The 12,156-nt window shown below is 44.5% G+C and overlaps 1 protein-coding gene across 3 annotated transcripts in view; it reads right to left on the bottom strand.

The window, feature by feature from the left end:
- The window catches only part of KLHL18 (kelch like family member 18), a 49,581-nt gene extending 37,633 nt beyond the window's left edge, over nucleotides 1-11,948 (bottom strand). The window contains exon 1 of one of the 3 annotated variants that reach the window (XM_080934730.1): nucleotides 11,792-11,948. In XM_080934730.1, the coding sequence (XP_080790856.1) occupies nucleotides 11,792-11,920 (129 nt within the window). In that variant the 5' untranslated portion in view covers nucleotides 11,921-11,948. The remainder of the gene's footprint in view (nucleotides 1-11,791) is intronic. The other 2 variants (XM_080934732.1, XM_080934731.1) reach the window with 2 other exon arrangements.
- Nucleotides 11,949-12,156: the final 208 nt, after the last annotated feature.

Raw genomic sequence — 12,156 nt, forward strand, 5'->3', positions numbered from 1 at the left:
ATGGCTCAGTGGTTAAGAGCACTGACTGCTCTTCCAGAGGTCCTGAGTTCAAACCCCTGCAACTACATGGTGGCTCACAACCATCTGTAATGGGATCTGAAGCCCTCTTCTGGTGTGTCTGAAGACAGCAACAGTGTACTTACATGTAATAAATAAATAAGTCTTGAGAGAGAGAGAGAGAGAGAGAGAGAGAGAGAGAGAGAGAGAGAGAGAGAGAAATGTCGGAATGTTTATATACACTGTGTGACGATGATACGTGCCTCTGTTCTTCTTTGCCTAAGGCACCTTCTGATTGGCCAAAATAAAAAGCCTATGGTGAAAGGTGTGGAGGGAACTCTGGGAAAGAGCCATGCTGGGGAACACTGGCCACAGAGATGAGGGAGTCAGACCTGTAAAACTGAGGAGAGGCAAGCAGCCATGTGGCAGAACTTAGATTATTAAAAATGGGATAATTGAGTTATGAGCTAGCTGGGAGCAAGCCTAGCTTAAGGCCTAGGCATTAATTCATAAATAAATAATCCTCTATGTCTGAGGCAGACATAGAAAAAGCCCAAATGATTACAAGTGGCATCCAATGTCAGGGTTTGTAAAATCCAAACTTAGAGGCCGAGAAAAAAACCTTGGGTAGAAAGGTGGGAAACAAACAAACAAACAAAAAAAAAAAAAAAAAAAACAGTAGAAGGTATTCTTCTAAGAGTGAACTAGAACCTTAGAGCACTTCTCAGGTGTGGCAGAAAGACTGAGCAGCACCCAGCTAGGTTCCTCAGTCCATACATGGAAAAGCCTGCAGCTGCCCGCGAGTGGCTAAGGTTAGCCTTCGATACTTGCTACTTGGTGAAAGGCATGAGGCTTGGGTGACACGCTACTCCCTGAGCTTTCTTTTTAGAACCAGGCAGTACACTGGGGCCCAAAGCTGTGTTCCCAGTGTGGGCAGAGATCAGAGGACAGGGCACGTGGGCCAGGAACTACTAGTGGGTGTCTGAGGGTGAAAACCTACACCTTACAGAGGTTTGGCAGGGCAGAGAAGCCAGTTCAAGTTTCATGGCGCCAGAACCACCCTTTCCACCTCTTTCCTGTGAGCAAAGGGTTGCAGCTTGAGGTACAAGCTGAACAGCTCAATGTAGACAACAACCAGAAGCAATTCAATCCTAGACATGAGCTTTTGACCAGGTTCAAACCTTTGGAATTCTGCTTAAATGCTAAAGAAAGAAACTGAATACAGAGTCATAGGGAGAAATAGTAGACAAAGTCTCTGAAGGAAGGAGAGAGTTAGAGATTTCAAAAAGTAAATTTTTTCCATGTGAAGAATGGAGAAAAATGCAATGACACTGGGCATTTGGATCCAGTATAACTTTGTTTTACTTATCAGCCTACAAATATTTATATTTTCAACAATGATCAAATGTTCTATGTCCTTTTTAAGAATGATCATAAGAAAGCAGACTTAGATAATAAAGGACTGAAAAAAAACCCTTGCTAAATTACAAATACAACAAAATTTAGGCAATCCTTTGAATCATGAAATTTCAGAGGAATCCAATCAACGGCCTATGGCGCCACCTTGTGCCACGATTGCAAAATGACAACCCATAGAGATGCACTATGCAGATTGTTTAATGATGCCATCTTGGAGCAATGTCATAATAACTTATGTGTTTCATTTTGTACAGTTCGGAGAATTAAGGTATGCACATGTTAATACATCACACAACTGATTCCTACTCAGGATTTCAATGGGCTTCTGTCATGAGTTTTGAAAAGGCTGATTCTGAGAGTGCACATTTTTTAAAGATGATGACTATCGTGTAAATAAATACCTTTACAGACTAAAGCTGACCATGCTTTGACATATGTACATATTAAAATATAACCATTTTACACATTATGGCATAGAAAATGTTACAAACATGTGTTGCAATCCTATAGGTCAAACAATTATAAAAGGATTTAGCTACACTTTGAAGGAAATGCTCATACAATATGATCTCCAAAGGATAGATTAAATGATGCTTTATTGCCTTTAAACTTTAAGTGTCAACGAGACAGAGAGCACATTGCTGAAAACCACTGCATTTTAGAAAGGACTGCTGAATCGTGTGTGTGTGTGTGTGTGTGTGTGTGTGTGTAACTTCAGAATGGAAGGCAGGAAAGGTGTTGTGTTAGGGGAAAGGTTTGTCTTTGTTACACAGGAAATGAAAAGCTTAAATTCTTTCAAAATTAATAAAAGATTAGATTTGACTGGGGAGACCTCTTGAAAATCTTGGCAGCAGACATGAAGGAAGAAACCATGAACTACAAAGCATGCAAGGTATATGCTGGCTTGATACATGAATGTCTCCAGCCGGCACGTCAGCTTGTGCAACCAATAAATCTGGCAACAGAGCTCTTAGGACCTATTATTATATGCCATCCTTTCAAATGGCATGAATGAAAATTTGTATTACAGTTTGGGTACTGTCCAAACAGACTTCCAAAGTGTGATGCCTTTTTCCTGCGTGAGCATGGAGCAGAGAATCACCTTATTGTGCCTACTGCACGATCCATACATGTGCTAATGCAGAAATGTATATTGCCTTTGAAAGCTTATATGTTTATAGAGCGAAAGGATCAGACACACAAGAAGACAAAACAAGTGGCCCAGGTGATTCAACCTCACAGACTGTCTCATATGCTGCTTCCTTAAATACCTGAATCCAGAACAACTTCAATACAGCTAGCTAAGTACATCCAGCCTCAGGGACTGTTCTAGCCAAGACTTCAATTAAGTCCTGTACTTTCCTATCACAGAGAGATTGGGCAGGATACAGCTAGATCAATTGATCCATTTAAATTAAAAGTCCATGGTCTATATAGCAAAAGGGAGAGGCAGAGACAGACAGACAGAGAGAGGACAGACAGACACACAGAGAGAGCGCGCACTTTGGGAAAGAGTATGATGTGGGAACCCTGGTCTCTGAGGTGCAGAGGAAGTCGGACCTATGAAACTAAGGAGATGTAACCAGCCATTTGGCCGAACTTAGATTAGTATAAATGGGATAAATGAATTATAAGCTAGCTGGGAACAAGCCTAGCTTAAGGCCTAGGCATTAATTTATAAATAAATACACCCCTGTGTCATTATTCAGGAGCCGAGGTGGACACAGAAAAAGCCCAGCTGGCTACAGAGAGAAGAGAATGGGATCCTGAGATTGCTTAGTAGACACTGCTGTCTAATCCTCTAACACCGTGAGTTCTGTCCTTGGGGATCTAGAAGGTAGAGTGGGAGAAATAACTCCCACACGTTGTTTTCTGACCTCTACAAGTACTCTGAGGCATGTTCTCACTCCCTTCACAATAATAAGAGAATGTATTTTAAATGTTTACATAAAACGTGTATATAGAGAGTATACAGATACAGCTGAGCACGTGGCTCACACTAATAATCTCTGTACTCATGAAACCAAGGAAGAGGACTGTCAAGGCCAACCTAGACCACAGAGTGAGCTCCAGTGAGCTCTAGGTTAGCCTAAGCTACAGAACCAGACCTTCTCTCAAAAAACAAAGTAAAGCAAAACAAAACCACCCCCACCAAAAAGCACACTTTATTTGATGTGTAAGGACAGGTGCAAGAGCGAGGTGTGCGTGTGTGTACACGTGTGTACACTGGATGTGGAGAAAGGGGGCAATCTCTGGTCATTCCTCAGCACTGTCCATCCACTTCACTGGCCTGGAACTTGTCAGTTCAATGTATGTATGTGATAACTTCAGAATGTATATGATGACTGGCTGGTGAACTCCAGATATACACCTGTCTCTGCCCAGACTTTGGTTCTGGGAAGCAAACTTGCCCTCGGCTTACAAGTCAAGCGCTTGACTTGCTAAGTCACCTCCCTAGCTCCATTTCAACCACTTCTGCAAGTAGCTTGGCATCCTCAGCTTCAACTGAGACAGGAAGGGAATGTGGTGCTTTCCTTAACAATTTGGAAATATTCAACTTCATGCTTTAATGGAGCTATGAGACTTTATTACCAAAATTGAGAATTTCTAATAAAGTCATCTGTCTGTGTTTCTTCCTACAGCACTGGAGACAGAAACCAGCTCCTCCCCCTTATGCAGAGTGCATGTTCCCAAGCTGAGCTCCATCCCTAGTTCCTCAGCCTTAGGGCACCATTTATTAGGAGACACTTCCAATTCCTAGATACTGTATGTGGAGACACAAAGTAACTGTAACCAAAAAGACTTCAGCTCTACAGGGGTCCATTAAAACACACCGAGGCCAATAAGCTGTAGCCAACTGTGTTTGTGTCAGGCTTCCTTTGTCAACAGTTTTATTAGAACACAGCCACATCAGTTCTTAAGTGTATTGTGCAGAGTGGCTTTTTGAGCTATGGGCAGTCACAGCTGACACTGTATTACCTAATCCCGAACCCGTACTAGGTTTTCTAATTCATAGCTCACACGTGTTTTGATTCCTTCTTTTTGTTCTCAACTGGAAGAAACGATGTACTCCGATGTCTGGGTGTTCTCTCATAAACTAATCGAAAGGAAGCTGGATGGTTCCATGCCCAAGAGGCAAGAGTGCCGAAAGTCAACAACTTGAAAGTAGGAAGGTGGGGGCCACGCTTGTAATTCAGGAAAGTCTGGGGACATGCTTTAGAAAAACAACGTGGTTTCATTTTGCCGTCATCAAGCTGGACCAGGTGGGGCTAAGAGCAAACAAAGGAGTCTGTCTCATGCTCGAAACAATAAAGGAATTGTTTGTCTACGGTGAGAAACATCCCCGAACACAGGCTTCTGACATTCATTTTTCCCAGCCAAGCTCCAGAAGCGAGTGGGAACCCCATGGATGTCTCTCCACTGGTGACAGGTTTTCCAAACTGCTGTGCCTCCAGCTTCCCATAATGTCAGGTGACGGGCAGCGTTAAGTGCAGAGTCTCACACTTCCGTTCAGTTGGTGTCCAAACGTTGACAGCACCATCCGAAGGGTAATTCAAATGAGAAAGAGATCCAAACCCTTTTCCCTTCCTCTCTCCCTTTCTTTGTCGTTTTGAGACTGTCTCACCTTGTAGCCAAGAGTAGCCTGGAATTTACAAGGTGGCCCAGGCTGGTCTTAAATTGGTGTCCGCCCTCTCGTTTCAGCCTCCCATGTTTTGGGATTAAAGGCAAGAGCCACCACACCTGGGCAAAAGTAAACTCTTGCTGCATATCAAATTCTTGGCACAAGGGCTTTGTTCCTCAAGGAACGTATTCTTCCACTTTAACTACTTTAGGGACCAGGCTAAAGGTGAACACTACTTTAAAAAGTTAGGAGAAAGTCTTAGGAATAAATCAATCAGTGAGTGTTCAGAAGTTTAAGTTTTCCTATACAACATCATTTCAGAATTAAAAAGCAATTCAAAACTATGTCTACAGCTGGGCATGGCATCTCAAGCTACAGTTTCAGCAATCTGAGGCTGAGGATGGAAGATCACCAAGTCTGAAGCTGTCCTGGCTACAACGTGAGTTTCCAGCCAGCCTGAACTACAGATGGAGACTCTGTCTCAAAGTTAACCCTGCCTCCAATCCCAACTACCTCCCCCCCCCCCCCGACAAAAGAGAAAGAAAAAGAAAAGAAAGAAAACATTACATCTAGAAATCAGCCAAAAAGTCTTTACTTTCCTCTTTGATGCAGCAATCTGTGGTGTTGGATTCAGACACACTAACATCACTGCCTTCCAGGCTCAGAAGAGACATTAAAGGTGGTTTGGTTGTATCCTGCTCTGTTTGTTTCATGGCATCCCTAGCGCAGGTGAGTAATCTGACAGAGCATAAAAGCATCGCTTCCACCCATACAAAAATAGCTATGCTGGATCTCAGCTAATACAGTTTTGTGCCTTGGATAAATCCCTTAATAGCTCTAAGCCTCAGGCTTTCCGCTCTACAAAATAAATGGCTTTAGTAAAGACCTCTATGGATTCCTTTTAACATGGTTATTCTAGCTCTATAATTACCCTGTATAATACACTATACCATACGTAACAAAAATGGTGTGCACCAGCCAGTTCTGACTTCATTTCCTCCTCCACCCACTCTTCTATTACTAGCAGGGTACGATTTCAGACTCACAATGTGCAGCACTTGAAGCCAGCTTCAGGGGAGATTCTGTACCTAGATCTAGTAGACCAAAAGAAAATATTCTAATACTTCACTCGCAGAAAAGACATTTCCTTTTGGGGGCTAAACTTTCTAGTTCAGAACTTTTGCAGGGACAGGAGACATGGCTGTCGGGTCAAATGTTTGCCACCCAAGCACCCCAGATTTGAGTTCAACTCTTGGAATCCACAAAAAGGCAGAAGAATTGACTCCACAAAGTTGTACTCTGACCTCCACACGTGTCATGGCAAGGTGTGTATCTCACACCCACCGGCACATCACACAGGCACACACAGCCCTCCCCTCTCTCCTCTAAGCTTACAGGTCTGTGAATACTAAATATGCAGGGTTGCTGAGAGCCTCCCCGTTCTGCTTTCACAAATATAGAAGAAAGGGAGTGTGTGAGCTGAGGGGGAAATAGGAATAAATCCCCTGCAGCCTTGAGATCTCAGGAGAAAGGATGCAACCTGGATCTGGGAGGTGGGGCTTCTGCCCAACTGGCTGGACCCAGGTGAACCTGATGCTCACTGCCTGGACCTTGGAATTGTCAGAGGCATGGAGATGAGAGGGGGAGAGAAGCTAAGAACCTCCGTGCACACAAACTGTTCTGTTGAGATCTCAGGCACATCCCACAGGTTGCCAAGAAGCCCTATACTATCCACCTCGCCATTAATGGAAAAGGACTTGCCAAAGAGAAGAACCATGGGTTTTTGTTTCCTATCTAATAAATTCATATTAAAAAACAAAACAAAAACTACTCAGGAGGCAGTGGCAGGAGGATCTCTGTGAGTTCGAGGCCAGCCTGGTCTATAGACCTAGTTCTGAGACAGCAAAGGCTAAACAAAGGAACACTGTCTTGGAAAAAACAAACAAAACGTTCAAGTGATTACTAATTTTAAAAAGGGGGTTTTTTAATTCTATTTTCAATTAACTAATTAATTTAGAGACAGGGTCTCTATTTAGTTCTGGCCAGGAACTCACAGAGATCCACCTGCCTCTGCCTTCCAGAGTGCTGGGATTAAAAGTGTGCTCCACTACACTTGGGTAAAAGGTAGGTTCACATGTCAGCAGTGAACTTGGAGGGTGTAAGACCATGCATGCTCACTTTCAGTCTTCCTCGGAGAAGAAAGAGGACAGTTTGTGGGGAAGAGTGAGCAGAGCTGAATGGAAGGAGCTTAAATCACAGTCTCAAAGGATGAACTGAAGTAAGTTCAGTCTTCAGTAACAGAAGATTCAACAGTAGACCACAGAACCTACACCACAAGTCTAACCCTAAGTTTGCCTAATGCAGCCTGCCACCTTGAACACGACCTTTCCAGGCTTTGGTCTTGACTGTTAAACGCAAGCTACTGAAGTAGAGCAGTAGATTGTAAACTCTCATGGCAAGCAGCACAAATAAACTAAGATAAACTCAAAACTGCACACCGAAACCAAGTGTGGCGAGGCACCGTCTTCAGTTTAAGGTGATTCTCAGCTACATCGCAAATGCAAGCCAAACTCAGCGTTCCTGAGACCCTGCCTCAGAAAACAAACACAAATATCTGGGCATAGTGGGACAGGCCTTTAATCCCAGCACTTGGCAGACAGAGGCAGGCTAATCTCTATGAGTTTGAGGGCAGCCTGGTCTACATAGTGAGTTTCAAGACAGTCAGGGCTACGTAGAGAATAACTGTTTTGGGAGAGAAAAAGGTAACAAAAACAAAAAACCAAATACAAACAAAATAAAACAAAACCCTGCAAATGGAACACATACATTTATTTATACGTTAGCTTAGCTAGGGTTCCAATGCTGTGAAGAAACACTATGACCAAAGCAACTCTTATAAAGGACAACATTTACTTGGGGATGGCTTACAGGTTTAGAGGTTTAGCGCATTCATCATCATGGTGGGAAGCACAGCAGCCTCTAGGCAGGCATGGTGCAGGAGGAGCTTAGAGTTCTACATCTTGTTCCAAAGGCAGCTAAGAGGAAGCTCTTAAAGCCCATTCCTACCACGACACACTTCCTCCAACAAGGTCACACCCACTCCAACAAAGGCTACACTTCCAAATAGTGCCACTCTCTGGGCCAGGCATATTCAAACCACCACCTACTTTCTTTGGAAACATCATTAAACTATTATTAATGTCAGATGCAATGGAATGCACCTACAGTCCCAACTATTTTGGAAACAGACGAAAGATCATTTGAGCATAAACAGTTAGGGCCACCAACCTGCTCAACACATAAAGATCTTATCTCTTTAAATACTGTTATTAAAGGCTTGAAAGATGATTCTGTGGTTAAGGCCACTGGCTGCTCTTCCAGAGGACTCAGGTTCAATCCCCAGCAACCACACAGCAGCTCATAAGCATCTATTATTCTACTTCCAAGGGACACAATGCCCTCTTTAGCCTTTAAGGAAACCAGGCACACAGTGATATACATATGTATGTGCAAGAAAAATTATCCATATACATAAAAACAAACAAATATAGCTGGGTGGTGGTGGCACTTGTCTTTAATCCTAGCACTCAGGAGGCAGAGGCAGGTAGGTCTCTTGAGTTTAGGACCAGCCTGGTCTACAAAGGGAGTTCCAGAAAAGCCAGAACCTGTCTCAAAAAAAAAAATGAACACACATACACAAATACATATATATATAAACAATAAAACACAAATACCTACTGTTCTCTAAGCATTTATTACATTAAGTATGAAGTTTATTAATCAAATCCTTAGTAGTCAGGTAGGTAATGATGTCCATTCACAGAGGAATAAACTGACTCACTAGCATTTAAAGAATTTAAGTTTTGTAAGCTATGAAGTGGCAGAGCCAGGATTCAGATCCAGGCAGAGCCTGTGCCACGCCACCTCTCAGATCACAAGAACAGCAAAGTTCTCACGGAAAATACAGCACAGAGAGATTACAAATGCCAGCAAATGAGTACCAGATGAAAAGCCGACAAGTTAGTGCCTGGCTTAGATGAAGAATCTGAGCATTCCAGAGGTCCAGCACCTGCAGAACAACCTCCAACTCTGAGCACTAGGAACACTCAACTCCTCTGTATGTGTCATGAGGAGGGGCCCAGAACAGGCCGTACTGGTCCTCTCTGCCAGACAAGCAACTCACTCTGTCACTGCCCTAACAAAACACAGGTGGTTTACACTCTGAACAGGATGAACTCCTTGACTCCAGACCTGGCTTACTAGGGCATCACTGAATACAAAGAAGATTCACTGATTCTGAATACATCCTGAGAGGACATGTGCTTTATTTTATAGCCATGGTTCTCACAATGTGCTCCTAGGTGAAGACAGCAGCATCACCGGTGAACTCGACCGGGCTCATGCCAGACCTATGAATCTGAAATTCCAGGGTGAGCACTAATGAGCAAGACCACCAGGTGATTCTCATATCTCCTGAAGTTTGAAAACAGCCACCCTAAAGGTGGCAACTAACTACTAAACCACCATCGGCCAAAAACCTCCAACTAGTTCTTTCAGAGCCTGCTTGAAAAACAATCTGGACTCACCGGAAGTTGGAGGAGAGAGTAAATTTTGAGAAACCAAGACAGATTTTGCAGAGCAGCTCTTGTGAGTAGTAACTGTAGTGTTGGTGTGCTGGGCCTTTCTGTGGCTCCTATCATCAGAGTTCTCCCGTTATCTATAGTCACGTCTAGCTCTAGCTTGTGCTTTTACACAGGTCCCGATGACTCTGACCTGACACTGGCAAAGTAACCGAGGCTTGCACTCTCAGTCGGAATGATGCTTGAGTGATAGAATCATCCCTTTGCCTGAACAGAAAACATTTTCGCGGGGGGGAAAAATCAGACAAGCAATTTCTGCTGTAGGTTTGGTAGACTGAGCATTTATGTGGAACGCAGAGGCAAACTGTACTGCTTTATGGAAGCATCTGTGACCTACATTCTAGCTACGATACAGCTTTTTTTCCCCACTGGCTCACCTTTACAGCCTGAGTCTTTAAAAAAGAAAAAAATTCTTCTTTATTTGTGTCTGCGTGGTTTTGTGTGTGCGCGCAGGTGCCACAGCACACCTGTGGAGGGCAGAGGGCAATTTTCAGGACTCAGTTCTCATCTTCCACTATGTGGGTTCCAGGAATTGAACTCAGGTGATTAGCAAGTGCCTTTACCCAGTCAGCTTATCACCAGCATACAGCCTAAATCCGAACCCGAACCTTCTTTCTTATTACTGCCTTTCACTGGTCCCAAATGTCAGTGCCACAATCAAATCATTCTGCTTCCAAATCACTACTGGCCTGGCCATCTTCTGCGTCCCATAATCCAGCTTATTTTTCTTAATCCTCTTGGTTTCCGGGTCTTACCTGAGATCTGTCCCTTCTCGGACCATTTCACTACTCTAGTAGAGGACTGTTTCTTTCAGGATTGATGAAAAAGTTAACAGAGGTGTTATACAAGAATACCAAATATCTAATCCTCACTAATAGTGAGATTTACGAATCATCTTTAAATGGAGTGGTGGTGGTTCACCACCAAAAACAAACAAAACTCCCAAACAACCTTATTTTCACATTTCGAAATGTAAGCTTGGAAAGATTAAGTAACATGTCCAAAGTTACAGCTAGTATGTTCTGTCTCCAGAGCCACTCTCTGGTTGCTTTGCTTTTCAATGTGCCACGCTATTAACCGTCCTACCCCCTACCCCCTTTTTTAAGAGTCAGGGTTTCTCTGTGTAGAGACTCCCCAGTGCTGGGATTAAAATCGAGTGCCACCACTGCCCTGTAAACCACCCTAGTCCTACCAATCTGACTCGAATATATGGAGAAGTAATGCTTCCTTAACTGAGTGGAAATAAAGTCTAAAAGGTGTCTGTGTCTCTCTGTTGTTTTGAAACAGGAAGAGGGAGTGTCATGCACAGATAGTAAGAGCCTTCCAGGCAAGGTCCAACAGGAAAAACCACAGGCAGGCAGTATCTCCCCACCTGGAGGGATCAGCCGGGCTCAGCTGTGCAACCAAGGGGCATTCCAGCATAACTCAAAGGACAGGGGCGTGGGGGGTGGGGTGGGGAATGGGGGTAGAGGGGCTGGCCCTTGACACCAGACCAGAATGCTGGATGGGAACAGGTGGCGAATATATTCCTCTCCCCAAACAGTCCTTTAGCCTGGCTCAGGACCTTTTAAGGTGGTGACAGTAGATTGTTTTCCAGCATAGAGCAAAGTAGCCCACATCAAATGATTTCCAGATCTGATTCTAAAAACGCCAAGGGCAAGCAATGACTCCTGAAGAAAAGGCTTAGCATTTACAACAGTACAGCCAACTTCAAGGAACCCAAAGAAATGACTTTATGACAAGATAAGATGTTTTAGTGGTACCCATCGGAATGTGGAGTCAGCCACCGCCCCTTCCTCCATGGACTGGCTGTAAGAACATTTTTTCTTGTCTGTATGACAGAAAAGGAGGCGGATACCCCAATGTCTCCTGCTCTTAGGGCGTCAGAGGCACACCTCTCAATCTTTTCTCCCAATGGCTGAATGGCTGTCCCCTTTACTCTCCCAACTTGGCCTCAATCCCCCACAGCGCTTGACACCGCTCTCAACTACTCTGTTCCCCTCTAACCTTTCTCAACCCACAGTCGGCTGGACCACTCTTCCCCTGTCCACCACCCTTTCCTTCCCGCTCAGACCCTTTCCCATCAGCCAGCCACCGCCCAGACTATGGTTACCTTGAGCGTCACGTCGCATAGCTTGCCCTGCCGCCGGATCTCCTCCATGACGCCGTAGCCGCGACTGGGCAACTCCGACACGGAGAAATGCACCAAATCCTCCAGCTCCTCCGCGCCGTCCTCCACCATCTTCCCCGGCCGCCGCAACTGCGCAGGCCTGGCCGGCAGGCTTCACACTAACCAGGGCGGGGCAAGGGCGCACGCTGACGGCCGCCCGGAACGCGAAGCCGGAACCTCACTGGCCTGCGCGGCCACCGTACGCACAAAGTCCTCGATACCGGAAGTCTCGCTGCCCCGCTTCCTGGTTCATACATAGCCTTCTTTTCCCTGCAACCTAAACCCCTGTTTCTCTTACACAGATGCTC

The sequence above is a fragment of the Micromys minutus genome (assembly GCF_963924665.1).
Source record: "Micromys minutus genome assembly, chromosome: 21".
Classification (NCBI taxonomy): domain Eukaryota; kingdom Metazoa; phylum Chordata; class Mammalia; order Rodentia; family Muridae; genus Micromys; species Micromys minutus.